The sequence below is a fragment of the Eulemur rufifrons genome, chromosome 17 (assembly GCF_041146395.1).
Source record: "Eulemur rufifrons isolate Redbay chromosome 17, OSU_ERuf_1, whole genome shotgun sequence".
Taxonomy (NCBI): domain Eukaryota; kingdom Metazoa; phylum Chordata; class Mammalia; order Primates; family Lemuridae; genus Eulemur; species Eulemur rufifrons.
The window spans coordinates 5083361-5103923 of NC_090999.1; the positions used below are offsets into that span (position 1 = coordinate 5083361).

Sequence of the window (20563 nt, forward strand, 5' to 3'; positions counted from 1 at the left end):
TAATCCTAGCACTCTGGGAGACTGAGGTGGGACTATCGCTTGAACTCAGGAGTTGTAGACCAGCCTGAGCAAGGGCAAGACCCTGTGTTTACTAAAAATAGAAAAATTAGCTGGTGGTGCACACCTGTATTCCCAGCTACTTAGAAGGCTGAGGCAAGACGATCCCTTGAGCCCAGGAGCTTGAGGTTGCTGTGAGCTATTACAAGGTGATTAGGCCATGGTGGGTGGGCCTTTGTGAGTGTGATTAAAGCCAGTGTGAAGGGTGAGCCCTTCTGCGGCCCGCCCGGTGGAGACAGCAAGAGTCCTCCCTTCTGCAGGCTGCAGTGCCCAAGCTGTCATTTTGGAATTAGAATTGCCAAACATCCCTGTACCTTGCTATTGGACTCTCCAGGCTCCAGAACTGTGATCTGATACATTTCTGTTGTTTCTGAATTACCCAGTCTGTGGTGTTCTGTCGTAGCACAAAATGGACTGAGACACGGGGACACAGCACGAAGGTGGTCAGCTGCAGGACAAGGAGCAAGGCCTCGGCCACACCTGCCTACACCTGGGTTTCGGGCTGTAGCCTTCAGAACTGTGAAATGATAACTGTCTGTGATTTAGGCCACCTCGTCTGTGATATTTTGTTGTGCAGCCCAGCAAACGCATACACATGTTAGCAGAGCCCGCTCCTATTGACTCTGGTCATTGAACGCTGTTGACTGGGAAAAGCAGCTGCAGGCGTGTCCGTTTGGGAGACTGTGAGGTGTCACTTGTTGTTTTGTGCAGGACTAATAGATGTTCTTTGGTAGAAACTGACCGAAAGTCAGAGCGTGGTGTCATGCATGGATTTAAACACTTACCGTTGCATTCTTACAGAACATGGTCTGCAGAAAAACATACAGTAGCAGAGGCAGGGGCTGAGGGAACCCCACAAGTACACTCAGGGGAGATTCTGCTTTTAAGCACATTCAGCCTTTGACTGTATCCAGGGAAGTTGCTGCCAGACATCACCTTTCCTAATTAGCATCATTAATGAAACAACCAGAGTTTAGTTGCTAATAGGAAATTTGTTCTCCTCTTTCCAAGTGGTTTCAGTTATACATCAAAGCAGTTATTTATTTTTATTTATTATTTTTTTTTATTTCAGCATATTACGGAAGTACCAATGTTTAAGTTATGTATATTGCCTTTGCTGTGACTTTGTGCAGCATATTTTGGTCAGCAAGAAAAGAGCATCCAATCATCCCAAAGTAGGCCTTGTGACTCACAGAGCTCACTGTCTTTCTCCTTTATTTGGAGTCCATGACTGTTTCTCAGGATTCTGCAATCTGTCACTTCCTTATGGATGCACTTACCGTCATGCTTCAGTTCACAGGCCAGATTGGCCACACTATGCCTGTGTTATTCCTATACCTTATGCAGTCTCACCCCTGCACTGCCATGTCACACTCCGTATCCACCGAATATTTCTTATTCAGTCATAACCGGCAGGGCACAGGGCACACTGCACTTTGTTTTATTTAATTCTACATTTGTCTTCTGTTGTATAGATTGTACATTGGGTTAGAAGTAGGCCATAGTCCCAGTTACAAATGGGATAGCAATGCAGAAGTACCTCGTGTACCCAGAAAGGGCATTTACCGCTTCCTGTGCGCTATGTTAGTGACAGGGAAATTCCTACCGCACATGTTCACCATAAACTGGGGTATCATTTTCTCAACCCGAACTAGCCGTACGGGTTGGAGTCTCTGATAGCCTTGGTCATGTTTTTAAATGAATCTGAATACCTGTTGACTTTTAAATTTTTAAATGAGTGGATGTGGATCAAATGTGTCACCTGTTAAGTGGTGATGAATGAAAAGAATTATGGATGATGTTTAAATGAAGCTAAACAAACTTCCTTGATTCAGATTAATTACAGAGACGATCTGCCTAAATTAATGAGAAGTCTAAATTGTGTTAAAATTTATTTTCTGTTTTCTTTTTAATGTTAACAGTCATGTTCACTGAAATCACCAGAACTAGGCAAATTGCATCTTGGTTAGTGTAGATCCTTAGGAGAATTTATTTAAGACTAGTAAAATTATTATTGTAATTAGCATATAATTGCATATTCCTAAGTTTTTTAAAAACATTGAGACACAATATTTACAATACTTAAAATGTGTCCTCCTGTTCTGACATTACTGTGGAAGAGAGGTTTTCAGAAGACACAGAGAACAGCATTTAATAAGCTTCTTGGAAGACCCCGGACCAGTTGGTCCTTTGGGTTTTGAAATAAGCAGGTGGAACATCTTTGGAATAATTAACACCCATTCAGCTATCTGGACTCACAGAGACCAAGGAGATAATGACTTCTATCGGGCATCAGTGGAGACGTAAAGTTCAGTTCATCATTGATTTGTTGGCTGACAAAATATCAGATGTAATTATCTAAACAATACCATGCCGGCCTTCCACTGGCCGGGGACTGATGCTCACAGGAGTGCTTTGCAATCACAGGTGCTCTCGGAATTGGGCTGGAGCTGTGCTGAAACAGAAGGAAGCAAAGAAAAAAAGGTCTGATAGCCTTGCTTTGCAGAAAAGGCCTGCAGAAGTCAATGATGAAAAGAGAATGCCTGGCCCCATTTTGGATGCAGGAGTAGCGTGATACGAGTTATAGCGACAGCGCTTCCCTCCCTTTTAACTTATCATAAAGGCCTAAGAAATCCCCGTGGAGAGCTGTAAAGCTCCATATGCCTCTTTAAAGATATTTCCTCATAGAGCTTCATTAGAGGGTTCCTTTTTCTTTTTCCATTTTTATCTTCCTAACGTCCCCACACAGTGCATTTGTTTGGTCCTCTTTCTCCCCATGGGGGAGAGGAGCGAAGCCCTGAAGCCAGGCTTGCTCTGTGTGGGGTCAGCGGGAAGGGACGGGCAGTGAGCAGCACCAGCGCCCTCCTCTGCCCTCCTCTGCGGAAAGGAGAGGGAGCCCACACCTCCCCGGGAGAGGCTTGTGCTGTTTTCCTCCATGGCACTCTGGGTACTGGAAACTACGTTTTCCCCTTCTCCCTTGTTCTAAACTATTATCCAACCCAGGCTTCTCCCCATCAATTTCAAGTCTGCACTCAATGAGTTGAGAAATTTGGTTTCTGTGTGGTTAATTCCGCTTTCCCTTCTCAGGGGGAAGCTGGGTTCTCAGTGACTTAATTTGTGGAGGGAACTTTCTACCAAGATCCTGAGGGTCTTCTGGGCTTATCTCTGCCAGCTGGCTTTGAACGGGCTGCTGGGGCACCTCTGGGAGGAGCAAAGAGCTCTGCAAGCTGCCACCCTCATGTAGTTACTATACCAGACTTGAGTCCTATCTATGTACAAGGTCCTTTAACCCTTCAGCCCAAACACAGCTGGAGAAATAGCACGATGTTGGCTATTCAAAAAGACTTAATAACAACAGATGCAGTTTAAAAGAGAATAATGAAAATAATAATCCTGACCAACCGTACTATCTATTTTGTAATGGCAGCTTCCATCAAAACCCAAATTGTATTTGACTCCCAATTTTCAATTCCAGTTTTTTAGCCCAAATCCCCAGTAACATCCATTGCTGGGGTTGTTGCTCTTTCAATTTTCTTTCTACCTTTCCTTCTGACTCCACTCCTCTTCATTTGGAGGGCTTTCAGATTACAAGAAGGATCTAGCACGTGACCTCAGGATCCTTCATGGTACTGACCAAGCACAGCATCTCTGACCGTCACTAGATGACTGGCAGAGAGCAGAAATCCTGAGGCCATGATACATGGCCAATCTGATTCTTAGGGGGCTGCAAGGAATGCTAAGGAGGTGGGATTGGGATCCTCTGCCGTTGGGTTTGAGAGATCAGTTAAGGGAAATTCTACGTGATCATTTCTCCCCTGAGCAAGAGCCGTGTTTGACGCAGGCCAGTTCTGATGGTGCCGAGACCAGTGTGCTTGCTGAGTCTCCATCCCCAGCTCCCATCATCAAGTCCTTGTCCTCCCTTCTATTTTCCTTCGACTTACAATTGGTGTTTTGGCATATTTATGATCTGCTTTGTTTTAAGCTGCTTTGTTTTAACCTGTTTCAAATGCTGTAATATCCTTTCTCCTCTGACACCGTGCAGTTAGTTCACAGAGAAAACCTGTCCTTAAGTGGTGGCATTTCCCTCACCACCAGGAGCCCTGCCTCCCCCCCAGCATGTGTGGGCGCTGCCTGCTATCCTCTGGGACCATTTTATGTTTGCCACCTCTAACATAAGATTAAGAATTGGAATATTGAGCGCTTTAAAACACATAATATCTCAGAGTCTTGAGGGATCTAAATGTCCACCTAACCCGTGTGATAATTTCTCAAATGTTTGAAGACAGTGAACTGACACCCTTAAAAGTCCTCTTCCCAGGTGAAATAATCCTCATGTGGGGCACACTTTGGGTCACACGGTCTTGTTGGGAGCAGCTTGACCCTCCTCTTTTGTCTAAACATGCACACGTGTGCTGAACCAGTTACAGACGCCATGAGCACATAAGTCTCCAAGAGCAGCCGCTTAAAGTAACTTTAACTGATGTGAACACGTTATAGCATAAGATACATATGCTTTATAAAAGAGAAAAATGCTAGTTTCTAAGTAACACATGTCTCTTTAAAAATTCCTCTGAAATACCTTCCCCACCCCCAGCAGAGGGTCATATTGCACTGCAGGAATCTGACCTGAGGCATGTGAATTGGGCTGGTGTGGGAGGACTTCTTGAGAGCCTTGTTTGGCCTGGGGCCAGCCCTCAAGTTGCTTAATTTTTTTGGACTTTTGTTTCCTGGCCTATGAGATGAAATAATAAGACATGTCCATGCCCCTGGTTTTGTTGCCTTCTGTCCTCTTGCAGGGGTGAAAAGATAAAAGGTGCATTTGGAAGAAAATGATGATCACTATGCAAGAAACAAAATCACAATTTCTCCATAGACACTGGCCTTCCCACCAGCACAGGATTTTAATTTGCATCCTCTGAGATTCACCAAGAAGTGTTGACATATCACCCCACATTTACATCAAGCGAAGACAGGGAGTGGGGAGCGGTGGGGACAGCCAGCCTCTGTGGGACATGCTGGCGCGGTTCCAGTTGCACAGATTCCAGATCATGCACCCTGCTCGATTGCAAGGCCTGGTTTTAATCTTCAGGGCAAACCTTGACTGGGCTTATTACCTTAAACAATTTATTTTCTTCCAAGACATCTCGTGGGACGCCAACTTCCCTCTCCTGTTTTCTGACAGATGTGAGAGGAGCTAAATGAAGCAACAACAAGATAAAAGAAAACATCAAGACAGTATGATGTTATAAAACAAACTCAACATCATGAAAATAGGATTTTTTGTCATATGTTCTGCTTTAGCAGTCTTCTAGAAAATGATATGTTTTGATACTATTACTGAAAAGAAAATCTTAACCTAATCACTTCCATGCTGCCCTAGATTTCATATAAAGTCATTATATGAATGCACCACTTTGCAAGAAAAATGCTTTAGGACATTAATCATGTTTGTAAATGTGTGTCATGATTAAAATGCCACGGTTAATTCTATTAACCTTTGAGTACAGTATTGCAGATTGAAATCAGATATCAGGAAAAGGCTTATCATTTGATAAATTTTCCATCAGAAAAGAAATTCCATATTTTATTTGGCATTAAGACTCTTAGTTGTTTAGTTCTTAAATGTTTTCCTTTGAATATGTGAATACAAATCAGTAAATTCATTTTTTCCCATTATCTATAGCCAGGAAGGGTTCTAATTGCATTTGTTTGAAGCAATGCAGTATCCAGAATAAATGACTCAGAGAAGGTTTTTCCTTAAGTTCCATGACAAGGCAAATGTGCCAATGTAACGAGGCAGTCAGAGCATGGTGGCCGGAAGGCAGGGTCTGAGGGGAGCGAAGCCACACTGCTGTTCAGAGAGCTGCCTCTTGCTTTGGACAGACAAGCTTCTACTGTGGATTGTGGGGAAACTTCCTAATGGACAAGGGACATTTACCGGGTCAGCCACACCGGTGATATGCTTGGGGCCCAGCAGACTGGGGAGTCCCCCGACTTCAGTCTGCAGGGAGGGTTGTGGCTTGGAGGTGGTGGTTCTCCACGCAGGCTGCCCCAGTTATGGTTATAAAAGGCTACGGCAATAAAGAAAAGAATTCTGACACTCAGTGCAGACGGTTCTGTGGCTACAAGGCCCACAAGGTCAGGGGAATTCAGAAGATAGAAGTGGGGAGTGGGATTCTAGGAGGAAGACGGGAAAAGACAGTACTTGCCATTCCAGAGGATGGGGATGCACGTTGGGGTTTCTGGGTTGGTACCAAAGCGCTCCATTTGTTCTCCCTGCTGCAGGAGGCCAGGGGACAGGCGACAATGGCTTTGCTCAGTTCTGTTGCTTATGCTTGGTTCTTAATTTGGAGAAATTTACTTCCTAACATGTTGATAGTTATGCTTTGAAGGCACTTTTGAGGAGGGAATTAAAAAGCTGTCATGAAACATCACTAAGTTATTTTCATTATTATTTCAGCTACTCCTAATAAGGAAGGAGTTGGTATTTTCTCAATCTGAGCAGCATGGTTTGCATTAGCTTTTCTCATTTCCTGCATTCTTTGGTGCACTGTTCTTCAGAGCAAATCTGGCGATGACAAAGTCTGAGCATTTTTAGCAAAGCAGATGGTCATTTTGCAGGAGCAAAGTGTGGCAGGACTTAATTTATGGAGAGCTGTTGGCCACGGCACTGGGAGCAATCAGGCTCAGCTGGAGGAGGGTCCCCTCAAGGGAGAAGGCAGGAAGGTCACCAGGACTTCCCACGTGCTTCAGGCCTGACATTAGCAGGGAAGATGTGTCGAAGACTGGCAATGGGGAGGAAGAGAGCCCCATGGCGCTAGCAAATGTGCGAAGTAGCACTGAGGACTGCCACGTTGCTCCCAAGCTCTGAGCTGCTGCACACACTTACACACAGATTGTGAGCGCACATGCCTTCAACACAGAGCACATGTATGACATGCATATCACATGCACACACAGCACACCTTACTCAGGCATACAGACCACACACAAATCACACAGTTATACATGAATGCCACATGCATATATCATGCACAATTACATGCATGCATGCACCCCATGTGACTATAGAACTCACAAATCACACATCCATAACACATGCATATATCACACACAAAGCACACACACAGAAAAATACCCAGTAAATATTTTATTCATCAGCGCTAAGGGAGGTGAGATAAAATACGGATGCATATAAAGACTTATGAGGGGTTACCTGAGAGAATGTGGGTGAGCTATGGGAACTCTCTGACCTCAAATCTCTGTGACATGAGTGGGTTACATGGGACGGTGTTGAAGCCTCCTCTAGTCTGCATAGTTCTTGACCTCCTTTCTGTGGGGCTAGCCCTGAACTCACAGGAGCTTGCTCTATGTGAATAGTACACTCCCTAATAAGAACACACACTGAAAAGACCATTGTCATACACTGTTGATAACAATAGAAATGGAACATTTCTGGAGAGCCATGTTGCAGTACGTATCAAGGATTTAAAAACATTCATCACTTTTGACTCAGTACATTTTCAATAATCAAGTCTAAGGAAATGATCAAACAGGAAGCCAAGGTTTTATACATGAGGTTGTCCCTATAGCATAATTCAAACGTGCAGTATATCAATAAAATAAGTACTGGACAATATGAACATAACTAAATGATGATACAGTCATAGAACTGAATATTATTTAAGCATTCAAAATCCTATTTCTATAGAATTTATCTGATCTGAAAAAAATTTAATTAAATATTAAACCAAAACAAAGCACAAAACTACATTCAGAATGAACTCACACCTTTTGGAACAAGATAGAGGTCTTGACAAAACAAAGTATGGCACCAATTTTGAGAATACAGAGAGAATTGGAGTGGGCAGACAAGGCCATATGGACAGCAAGAGTGTTCTTCCTGGGAAGGACAATTATGGATTATTTTTAGTTTTTCTTTATGTATTTTCTGTTTTCCTCCCAAATTGTTGTGACATGAATTGTTTTTATCATCAAAGGAGTAATGAGTTACATATTTTGAAAGGCTACCATATCTCTACATAAACAAAAGATAATGGGGAATATCACTTATCAGCATGTACAGTTTTGGTTGTGTGGGCAGTGTGTATCAGTCACCTGGTAACACGATGCTGTGTAACAACCATGAAAGCTCAGCGGCACACAGTAACACACTGGAGGTTGGCTAGGGTGTCTCTGCTGCATGTATCTCTCATCCTGGGACTGGTGGGCTGGGCAGGGCATGTTCTTTCCTTGTGCATGTTCAGGCACGAGAAAGTGACCTGAAAACACTCAAGGTCTTCTAACCCTGGGCAGAATCTGGCCCATGGTTATTTCTGTCCACATTGCATCAGCCAAAGCACAGCAAATCACATGGCTGAGCCCAAAGTCAGGGGCGGGATGACAAAAGTCGCCTACCAAAGGGCATAAATGCAGGAAAAGGATACAACCCCTAATGGAGATTGATGTTTTCTGTTAAGCAAATAGAAACGTTAGTTTGGAATCGAAAGTAAAATTAACTTCCTGCAATTATCTCTTTGAAGACTGTTGCTAATGTACATTCTGTTTTTATTGCCTTTGTGAGTTAGAAACACTCACCCCATTGAGCAGCTCTTTCTGTCTCTTTAGATCCTGGCCAACGTGATCATTTTCATCTGCGGGAACCTGGCAGGAGCGTACCACAAGCACCTCATGGAACTTGCTCTGCAGCAAACATATCAGGACACGTGCAATTGCATCAAGTCCCGGATCAAGTTGGAATTTGAAAAACGTCAGCAGGTAATGCATTTTTAATCTCATGTCCACGTTATTTTAGGCGTTACAAAAATGATGTTGCTGCTGTTAATATCAAATATGGAATCCATTCATCCATGGCTTTCAGAAAGAAACCAGAACAGCCGATTGCCTGTGCCCAGCCCAGGCTCTGCTCTTGGGAGTTATAAGCAAAAGAGCAGAGATGACATCTTCTCTGTGCAGCCTCCAGACCTGGGACCCAGGTCACCCACAGGCAGGCAGCTACATCAGCTGTCGTCAACACATGGCTGGGGAAATTCAAATAATACTTCCTTAAGCATTCGCTTTTGGTTAGTGTTTGGGGCAAGAGTTTCCCCGGCTGAAATATGCGCCCCTTCCCCTTGCTGTGCCTTCGCAGCACTTTGTAGGGTATCGTTGTCCACACAGGAGGAACTGACAGAGCCCTTCCCGAGGGAGGTGATTGGAGTCAGGAAGGAGGCTCCAGGAAGGCGCTAAGTTGGAGCAGTTGTCAGAGGTTATGCCAGGGGGATTGCTGTTGGTGATGCATAGAAATGTATATCAGTGAAATATACAGGCGGCAAGGGAGCATTACAGGAGATAAGCAATGGAGATCCACAGGAGAGGTGGGGAAACAAAGCCACCTGGTATCGAGGACGGTGGAAAGCGGGACACACAGGTGTGCTGTGGAAGGGAAACCACAGGGGGCCTGCGTTTGACATGCTGCACTTCAGGTGCTGGCCGGTACCCATGCGAATGGCTTGCTGCATTTCTCACTGGGAACCCAGTCTGTACAGGCAAGAATTATTATATCAAGGCTGTCTGTGAACACCGTGTCCCCTTCTCTGTGATACCTATGCTGTTGGCAGTATTTGGCACACCGTGGATACGTAACTATTGTTTGTTAAATTGTATTGAATTAGTCTGTTCTATAAAATTTCATCAAAATGTATTGTAGTGGGAGCAAAAAACAAAAATATCCTTTAAATGCTGGCACTGGACTTTTGTTTGTGTGTGGACTGATGAAGAGTAATCAGATTCCTTTTCACAAGCAGAGGTATTAGTTTGTTCATTCAACTAATATTTATCGAGTACCAATTTTGTTTCAGGCATGGTTCTAGGTGCTGGGGTATTGCTATAAACATTCTTTGTCACTGGTATTAGTGGAAAATCTTATAATTTGTCTTAAAAATTGCAGTTTGTCTTACCACCTACCTAGCAAAGGTATTCGGTAACTGCGGTTTAATTCTTTGGTCTATGTGTATATCAAATTCTGGATTCAGCTTTAAGAGACGTAGACAGATTTTAGCTTGGGACTGTTATCCAGTGATCATACACTTGTGCTCGGAATGTTTTACAGCTGGGCCCTAGAAAATTCCAGTTTGCACAAGCAGCACTTCGTGTTCATGCTTGGTCCTGCTCTCCTGCGTGCCATGGAGCTCAGATGTCTTAGGGGAGATGGTTTCTTTTCTCAAACAGGAGAGACTGGATCGGTGGGTCCGAACAGGCATATTTAACTTTTTTTTCCCACCACTTCCAAAATATGCTTCAGAATAGCACCAAGGCTACGGAGAACTGAAAATCCAAGTAGATTAATTATATAACCTAATATTTACTGTAACAGTGTTGACAAAAGCACTATGTCAGGTTACTGGCCCGTCCTGCAGTTCCTGTTTCTCCAAAGAGACCTGAGCAGCCCGAAGCATGTGGCGCCCCTTGCCACAGTGAGCTGAGGGCTCCAAGTGGCCAGATAGGCCGCGCTGACCTTCCGTGGCTCAGGAATTAGACCCCTTTGGTGTCTGACCTGCCAAAGACTCCCTAGGGCCGTCATGGGTTTGAGAAAAAGAAGCCAATGATTCTTTTTAAAATAAGGTAAAAGGGACACTTTGAAGAAATAAGAATTGATATTAAAGATGCTTAGTGAAATATAATTTACCACCTCAAATGCATTCTGTCACAAAAATTGGAAGTCCACCTCCAGGGTCTGATGCCTAGAACATAGTACTTTTCTTATTAGGGCTTTAGAAAATATGTTTCTAGAATGAGAATAAATGTTTGTGCTTTTTTCAGACCGCCTATAATTAAGTGGGAAAAAGAAATTATCTTGGTTAATCTGATAGGTGTACGGAAACTAACAAAAACTGGCCAATGACAACCTATGTGGCCTTCCCAGAGGGGAGCAGTCCCTGACACAATGAGGGCGAGCAGGCCATACACAGATTAAGGTCTTGGGCCCAATATGTCTCTTCCTTAGGTCCCATTTGTCACTTCCCTTGGATCCCACATGTCACTTTCCTTGGGTCCCACATGTCACTTTCTTTGGGTTTCACATGTCACTTTTCTTAGGTCCCACACGTCCCTTTCTTTGGGTCCCATGTGTCGCTTTCTGCTCTTCCCTGGCCACAAACTGCCTTTGCTTCATCTGCAATCACTGTGGCAAACAGTAACGTCCTTTCAATTTCTCCATGCTGAAGGGCATGTGCTGAGCAGCCAGAAAACGATTTGTTCCAGTCTTTGGATAAATACCGCCCAGATAATGTTAAATTTTGGCAGTTGCTTCAGAGCAAGGTTCTGCTCCCAGAGGCTGAGGGACCACTGTCTTGAATGGCTCCTGGCCTTGCTTCCTTTCTCTGCTGCCTGTTTCCCCCAGTCCTTGGAGAGGAAGGCAAGTGGCAGGTGAGCCGGGAGGCTGCTCCTCTTCAACCTGGGAGGGGCTACAAACGGGTGACACTTTTCAGAAGTGTCTAGGGATTCTGAACTCTTTTCAAAATTGCTGGACTCTGTACTTTATTTTCTTCAAATTTTGTGATATTTTTCATGACAGAAATGTGATGAATTTTAGAGGTTAAAAAGCAGGTTTCAATAATGTGGTTATTTGCACTATATGATTTTGAGGGAGGAAGGAATAAGAAATGTTGGCAGAGAGTTTCTCAGAGTTTAATTCTCTCCCTAAAGGTGCCCTCATGGATGAATAATAAAAATCACAATTTCTCCAGGTAGGAACAGGAATGCATTGCATTAGAATTGAGGCCACCTTTGAGGACCAAAGTATTCAGCTCTCTGAGTTTTGCCTTTTGTCTTAAGTTTCACATCCTGCAGAAGTCACAACCATCTTCTTTTCCTGAGCACCATGCAGTGTGACAGATGGCTCTCTGTCAGACCTGAGAAAACACACTCCTGCAAGTTTCTCTCTGGAGCACGTAATAGACTCTCAGGAATTGAGGAGACCTGAATTCTGAGCCAAACAAGAGCCCTATCTCCTAACTGCCGAGGCAGCTGAAATAAATGTTGCCTCTGCAGGAGTAAAAACCCCTATTCTCTTTTAGACAGAGAATAAACCCTCTTTAATTTATATATTGTCATTGTTTTTAAGTAATTCAAAGAATTTTTACATGGTCTACCTTAAATTAATCTGGAACCATCCTCTGGATTGTGCATGACAGAACATGGATTCCAGTAGAAAATGCTTGTCAGTCGAGGCACAGAGACCCCACGCTGTCCCGAGATTCTGTGCCCCTCTGTGGGGGTTTAATGAATCAGTAGGCTTCCTGGCTGTCCTTGGATGCAAAATTGTTTTCCTCTCTGCAGACTTCAATGAAACAAGCAAGTGGTCTTGTGTGCCCGTGGCTGGGTAGGCAATGAACGTATTCATCTTTATCCTAATACGCTAGCACTGCGGACCCCAAGCCCCGGGCCTCGGCCCAGCACCACCTGAGCTGTGCACCATCTCCCCCTGCCACGACATCCCGCCTCGACCCTCAGTCCGTAGAAAAGTTGTCTTCCATGAAACTGGTCCCTGGTGCCAAAAAGGTTGGGGACTGCTGTCAGGTGAAATATTATGGCTTTATTGAATGTATTATGTAAGTCATTTATGTGACTAGGTGAAGTGTTTAAGTCGTTCTAGATTTGAGCTACTAAAATTTGGTCCTTTTTCATTTGAGAAAAGAAGAACAGAAGCAACTAACATTTCTTTGCGTTCCCATGAAGTGCCGGGTGGTCTATTTAGTACTTTATGTATTCTGTTCTATGGGATTCCTAGTGCTGCCATCATAGGCCATGACAAACTTGGTGGCTTAAAACCACCAAGAATAGATTCGTTATCTTACAGTTCTAGAGGTGAGAAGTCCGAAATCAGTCTCCCGGGGCTAAAGCCAAGGTATTAGCAGGGCTGGGTTTTCTGGAGGCTTTGTGGGGAGAATCCATCTCCTTGTCTTTTCAAACTTCCAGAGGGGCTGCCTGCACTCCTTGGCTGCTGGCCCCTTCTTCCATCTTTAAAGCCAGTGGGATAGAATTTTCCAGTCAATCTCTCTGTCTCTCTTTCTTTCTCTCTCTCTCCCTCCTCTCTCTCTCTCTTTCTCTCTGACTACTTTTGATTTTGCTGTTACATTTTCTTCCCTCTCTCTGACTGTAACCCTCCTGCCTCCCTGTTATGGCTCTTGTGATTACACTGGGCTTGCCTAAATAAGCCAGGCTAATTTTGCCATCTCAAGATCCTTAATTTAATTACATCTACAAAATTTCTGGCTTGCCATGTACCCTAACCTAGTCCCAGGCTCCAGGGATTAGGGTGGGGACATCTCTGTGGGACCATTATTCAGCCTATCACTCTGTCTTCTTTATCCCTACAGCCACTCTGACTTAACTGCTTTTACCTGTTTAAACCAAATAAAGGAACTGTCTGTGTTACTTGTCCAAGATCACTCAACTAGTAAGTATGGCTGCCAGGGCCCTTCTACATCTCATGTTGATTCTCCGTAGATTTTCTGGAGTGATTTCTGGGAATATGATAACTGGAGATTTTCCCGGCAATGGAGGACTTTTTGATGGGAGTTCTACTTGATCCCTTGTCAACTTTAAGCAACAGTCTTACCGGCATCCAAAACGGTATCTCACCAAGAAAGTGGTCAGGAGCTGGTCTTGCCATTGAACTCTCTTGTACTAGCATCACACAACAGAGATCAGCTGCCACCCTGGGCCCACATTTCAACCATGCTGAGGCAGGGGCGTGTTTGACGCTGGTCATGCCATCCCCCACCTCTTTTCCCCCACCCCAAGGATATGTTTGTGTTATGTCTGCTTTTTTAGATGTCATTAAATAATTTCTTACGTTTTTCTTTGGTACCTCTCCCTTGGTGGAGAGGGCGTAGCTTATGTAGGTGTTGGTCACACTTTTCCCCCAGCCTTCATTAATGAAAGATTGATGGCATAGAAGACAATATATTTTGCTTGAAAGTTGAAAAAATGAAGTTGAGATTTTATGAAAGGGCTCTCTTCATAGTGTTTGCCATTTTAATCCAGCAGAATGAAATTTAAGAATTGTTTTAATGGTTTGGACCACATGGTACTGTACTGATGACTTAAATTCTCACGAAGCTCAGATTTTATGCCTCACTGAGAAATTGCAGGGCAGGATGTTTTGGGATGCTACAATTTTGTCATGATGCTTATGGGTGTTTTTAAATGAGGAATGAAAATCAATTCCAGAAAAAATATATCAGTAATCCTCAAATCAAGTCTACAATATTGTCTGATAAGGTCTTTAGTTGGAATCACTGCATATTTTCAAAGATTGCAATGAAGGCTGTGCTGTGAATGTCTACTCTGCCTCCTTTAAGAAGAAATCAACACTTCCAGATCCAAGTTCAAGGAGAAGAGGAAGGAGACAGTGAGGAATTACTGTCCAGTCTTGATGCCTAACGAAGAACATAAATGCAGGTGGTTCGAGGGACTCACAGAAAACATATCAGCAACTGTTTGTTCATTTTTTTTAAAAGTTAGATGTTTTGCTCTAAAGGAAAAAAGTAAAATAGAGTTACAGCAATCACTCAAGCAGAGATTCTTTTAATGATTAAATCTATTTACATCATAGAAAAGTCAAATGATAAAACTCTAGAAGTTTCCTCTGTGTAAGAAACTTGAGCAGAACCCCTGGCTAACGTCCATGGTGAGGAAGCAATGCACCTGGTTTGTTGAAGAAACACCTGACAGATACTTATATTGCTCCATATTATCCAAAGCTAATTTTTGTTGATGATACCAGAGAAGTTCCAAAACCTGGAAATTGCAACCCAAGGTGAGCACCTGGTTTTGATGTTTCTGAGGCCCCTGGAATTTTCAGTATTTCCTGGAGACTGCATACTTTTTATATTCTGCAATGAGGTACTTTGGTGCTAGAAAGAATGCATAATAGGCAAAGGATAATCTAGTGGAAAGATTTCAGAAAGTTCTACATCAATTTTATACGAGTAAAATAAATTCAATAAAAAGGAATTTCAAAATCAGCCCTTCTGGTTTTATTAACCATTCTTCTGATATCTGTCACATGCAAAAATAAACATGTCCCTACTCCAAAATCAAAGTTGAAGTGTCAAGTCTTCTGGGATTGCCACCATATTTTTCTCTCTGCAAATGTAATTGCAGATGGGCCACTATACCCTTGAATGGGGCTGGGGGAAGTATTTGAATTCACCGTCATGGGGCTGATGGCACAATGTTAACGTTATTGATCATGCATGTGTAATAGGGTATTACCATGATCACAGTTGTGGATACAGATACCTCCCATGGCATTAGTGCTGTGCTTACTGAATTGAGGTACCCACTTCTATTTATACCAAATTGAAAATTAGGACTCATAAGTTTTATTAATTGCATATGTGTCTTCAAAAGGTGTTATGCATTGGTTTTAGAGTTTTCTGAGTGTTCTCAAGATTTTAGGAAATACTGTTCTGGAACTTCTCTAGAAGATTCCTTTGGTATATTTACATATTATGGGCCATTAAATATATGTGTGCTACTCGATGTGAAAATTCCTCCCAAAGACTGATGTTGTCATAATGTCAAAGCATGTGAGGCTATATGACACTATCAGAATGAAATACAAGGAGAATGTGAAATAATAATGTGCACATAAACCCATTCACACACTTTCCAAATGAAATAATATTTTCACATATATTCTTCTGTTAATTACAGGATCATGCAGGATATGGAAGGGCCACTTCTCCTACCTATCAAATTCCACATTCAAAGTTTTCTTTGTCTGTTACTGGGGATTGTCCCAGGTGTGGGAAATACAGAGGTACCTGAGACTTAAGGTCCCTGTTCTCTTTATGCTTAAATTCTAGTGGCAGGAGGCAGCCCATAACTTACCAAACCCACGGTTTTCATGAGAAGATAATGTGACAAAGTGTGAGGGAGAATGTCGAGGGCCACACTGGAGGAGCCAGGGAGGGCGTCTCCTCTTGGGATGTGAATTGCAGAAGGTCACAGCCCCGTGAGTATCTGATGAGACGTGTTCCCACAAAGGGAGCGGGAACCGCAAAGGTCTTGCGTCAGGAGCCAGCCTGGCCTGTGTGAGGAAGGCAGAGGCCAGAGGGACAGGTGGTGAGAGAAGAGAGTTGGAGAGGGAGGCAGGAGCCAGGACACAGGCTGGACCTCGCACGGTGCATCAAGGACTTGGGATTTTATGATATATTGAGTGGGAAGTCACTGAAGGGTTTTAGGAAGGTCGTGACGTGAACTGATCAAACTCTGAAAGGATTCTCTGGCTGCTAGCAGAGGATGGGTTGGAGCAGGAGGAGTGTCAGCAGGCTGACCCCTTATGGTCGCTGGGTGAGAATGGACAGATTCAGGATATCTTTTGGAATTGAACTAGTGGGGACTACTTCTGGATTAGACGTTGAGTGAGAGAAAAATAAAATAACTAAGAGAGTTTTCTGGGTTTTGAGCTTGAGCAACTAGGTGGTGGTTGGTGTGCCACATCTAAGATTTCAAGGTCTTTGATTATGGTATTTATTGGGAGCTGTAGAAATCAAGAATTAAGTTCTGAACAGTTCATTTGAGATGACAGCTACATATCCAAGGGGACATGCCAAGCTGGCAGTTGTAAATAAAATCTGGAGCTAAAGATGTACACTTGGAAGCCATCAGCATATAGCTGGTATTTAAAGCTATGGAACCAAATGAGATCCCCTAAGGAAAGAGTATAGTAGAAAAGACAGAACGGATGCAGGACCAGTGCCCAACGTTTGAGCAAAGATAGAGGAAGATGAATCAGCCGAAGTCACTGAGAAAGATCAAACAATTACATAGATGACATTTTTTTCCTATTTTGGTCTTGAGGTCTCTCTCATGAGAATGGCTCTAAACTCTCTCCCTGCCCTGATGGGACCCCTGGGGACTTGACTGTGGGTGTTCACAATGTAGCTTTCATGGGATACTTCTTTATCCTGGCAGATGACCAGTGCCTGAGCATCCAGCCTGTTCCAGGTGTCCCTCTCACAGGAAACCTTTTTACACTAGTTATATGGTTTATACCCTTAGGGCTCTTGTTGGGCCATGTCCAGTTGATTCCTACCGAAGTATACACTCTCTCGGAGAGTCCCAGAAAGAAGTTAGGATCAGGTTTTTCAGTCAACAGAACACATGAAATGACAGAGGCAGTTTATAACTCACAGATCCCAGAGAGGAGAGAGCAGCACAGCTGGCAGGACCCATGGGAGGGGGAGCCATCCAGGACACGCACGCTCAGCCAGCGGGTGGGGAGCAAGACAGAAAGTGGGCCGAAGGCTTTATGGGGCCCAGGGCAGGTTTACCCAAGCAGGCTTCCTGTGGGGAGTTCTGACGGGTGGGTTTGGTGCAAGCAGGCGTGAGTGGCCTGGAGGCACAGCAGGACTGCGAGGGTCACTCGGGGAGTCTCCCCAGCCCATGCGGGGGTGGGGACAGCGGGGTGAGTCATGCAGGCTGCGTCGTCCAGCTGTCCCACAGGGAGGTGGTTGGCAGGAGGTGGTGTATAGGGCTGGATGTCTGCATCAACCTCATTGAGGAACTAGGGGTGAAGAAATGGAAACTGAGGATGATTGAGCTCTGCCTCTGTTAGGAAATGATCCTCTTTATATTTAAAGTGGAGACCAAGGCAACAGAAAATTATAATTCTCTACTAGAGGAGAAAAGCCAGAAAGAGTGGCCCAATAGAAACCAAGAGAAGAAGGTTTAAAGGGGATAATGGTCAACATAGAGCCACAGAGAGAAGAGTGCAAAGTCTTGGCCAAGGGGTGGTCACGAGTGGCCTGGACAGTGCAGTGTTCAAGGGGCAGATGTGTTGAATGATGGAGGCCAGATGAGTCGAAGGTGGGAGGTGAGTAAGGCCACACTGTGGGCTTCACCAGCTCTTTTGACACAGCAGCAAAGAGGAGTTTGTTTTCTTTGCCCATGGTGGAAATCAAAGTTGTATTACATGTCTTAGTACAGCATCTTTGGCAATGCATTTTAAACTGCCTACTAATTGCTTTTAATTTATTGCATTACATAGTTTTCTGAGTGTGTTTTATTTGGAAGCATTGATTGTAAGGAAGGGACGGGCAGAGGGGTTGGTTTTGTAGAAAAGCAACTGAGTGGCTGCATTGCAGTCACTAACTAATCACAGCTACAGTCCCTTGTATATGCAGCTAATGTTCCGGTAATAGCTACTAGAAAGGCTTTAATCCAAACAGAAACAATGAAAAAGAGTTATTTTAAAAATAGACAAATTACAACATGGAAACCATGAAAAGGAATAAAATGTTGACAAGATTGTAGGTGAAATAAAGAGGATGTATTAGGACAAAAACTCAAGCCTCTACTAGTTTTAACGATGTTTTGGAAGCACATTAAAGTGGAGCCATAAAATTAAATGTTAAAGGAAAACCAGTTTCATCCTCTCGGCCAAAGCATCAGCACATCTCAATGTGTGTGCCAGTATAACCATATTTCAGGCAAAATTGCTATCCAGAGCTTAAAAGTTTCAAGGGTGGGTAGTTTAACTAAAAGCATAATTCTCATTGTAAGAATGGAAAAAGCAAGGCTAGAAGTTTCTCCTCAAGATAAAAATCAGTTAGCAGCCAGGGGAATTATTAGAGTTGAAATGCAAAAATAGAAAGCCCTCGTGGCAGCTCTGGCCGTGTCCTTAGGTTAACGTGAGGAGGCAGCCGATGTCCTGAGACGCTCTCACTGCTGCACAGGACTCCTGTACCTGGCATCGCCCAGACTCCAAGTGTGAGGGTCCAGCAAGTAATGCTTGACCTCAGGATGGAATTTTTTCTTATCTTGTGTGTGTGTGTGTGTGTGTGTGTGTGTGATCCTATTTTCTGCACCTCTCTAATCTCTCAGGTGGGGGATTCTCTAAGAAATCAAGACTTCGTTTTCTAAACAAGCAGCATAGAATAAACACATGAGTGTTTTATCATGGGCTGTAGAATGAATTCTGACCAATCTGGCAAGATCCAGGACTCAGTGGGCCATGCCAGTGATCTCTGCCCAGAAGGAAATGATCCTGGACGCGGTTTAGTTGTTTGGACTTTGTCACTCTGGGGCAGGAACCAATGATTGGAGGAAGAAAAGTGCATTTGAAAGAGATAAAACACCCCCAGGTTGAGGCCTGCCGGGCGGGCAGGTGTCTCAGCCCAGGGTCCTCCCACGGCTTGTCCTGTTCAGGGATCCCGGGGCCAGATCGTTGCAGCCGTCTCAGCAGCTCCGGACGAGTTCAGTGCCAGGTGAAGTGACTCAGGGGTCCATTTCCCAGCATCATCATCCCTCTGGCAGACCTGCCGAGGACCCATTCCTGCCATCTTGAAAGTACACTGTGAGTTCTTGGAGGGCAATGGCTATTATTTCCTTATTTTCCTTTATGTTCTTAAAACTTCGTGCAGTGCCCTGCAGGGAATAGGCAAGAACATACGCTTTCCAAACACTAACTGACAAAACACATAAATATGTTCTGCAGATTTATGTAAATAATATGTACATAATATGTATATATGTGTAAATATGTTTGCATATTTACACATATGTAAATATGTGTACTCTCTCTGTTCAACCTTCACAATATAATTATTAATTTTATATGTAATTAGTAGTAATTAGTTTAACTAATTGCTATTCATTGGTTATTATTCATAGTCCTAAAACCACAGCTTCCAACACTTTTCCCTCCTCACAGTTTACAGCAACCCCTGGACTCACAGATATCCTTCCGCCCTCTTGACTCACCATTCATAAATCTCTCCCTCTCTCTCTTTCCTGAATTCTGTGCAGGTTAAATGCAGTTTCTGAACACTCCCTACCTGGTGATGGCTCTGAACAAACCCAGATATTATCAGATATGTCTTCCCAGCATAAGGCTGATGTTCATCATCATTCACCAAAGTAGTACTTAGTCACAATAAAACTTCAAACACTAAAGAAGGACAAATAGCAAAAATTTACAGTTATTTGTTCTTTCAGGCCCATATTCCTCTAGTTTCTAGTGTAATTTTGGCTGACATATTTCTATGAACTGGAGTTACTTTAGCCTAATTGTCACGGAAGTGATCCGTCTTCTTCCATAGGCTATGTAGAGATGGAACTGTGTGTGTTTGTTTTGAACAACACAATTTTTATGTTGAAGATAAAATACAGGCTCGAAATCCTCCAAGCCTGTTAACTGAATCCAGATCTGCTGAAGAGCAAGCATTTAAACTAATCTTTATTAAAACATTTGGCTCAGGGATACAATTGTGAGGACAGTTTGCAGTGTTAGATTTTGACATTGGGAATTACAGTACTTAACATAATTACTATTAATATTTCAGATCTTTGCTGATGAATTTTATTAATGAGCTGAGAAAAAAACATTTCGAGGAATATTTAGGAGTGGATATTGCAAAGGGTGGTTCTGGACAGAGAGACAAATGCCAACAACAGATTCTACCCTTTAAAGAGGCAGAGAGATTGCGAA

General features: G+C 43.4%; 1 protein-coding gene across 1 annotated transcript in view; it reads left to right on the forward strand.

Annotated features, from left to right (window-relative positions):
- ADCY2 (adenylate cyclase 2) overlaps positions 1–20563 on the forward strand; it is a 369183-nt gene that overhangs the window by 199086 nt on the left and 149534 nt on the right. Inside the window, exon 4 of the mRNA XM_069492150.1 lies at positions 8686–8835. Within this exon, the coding sequence (XP_069348251.1) occupies positions 8686–8835 (150 nt within the window). The remainder of the gene's footprint in view (positions 1–8685; positions 8836–20563) is intronic.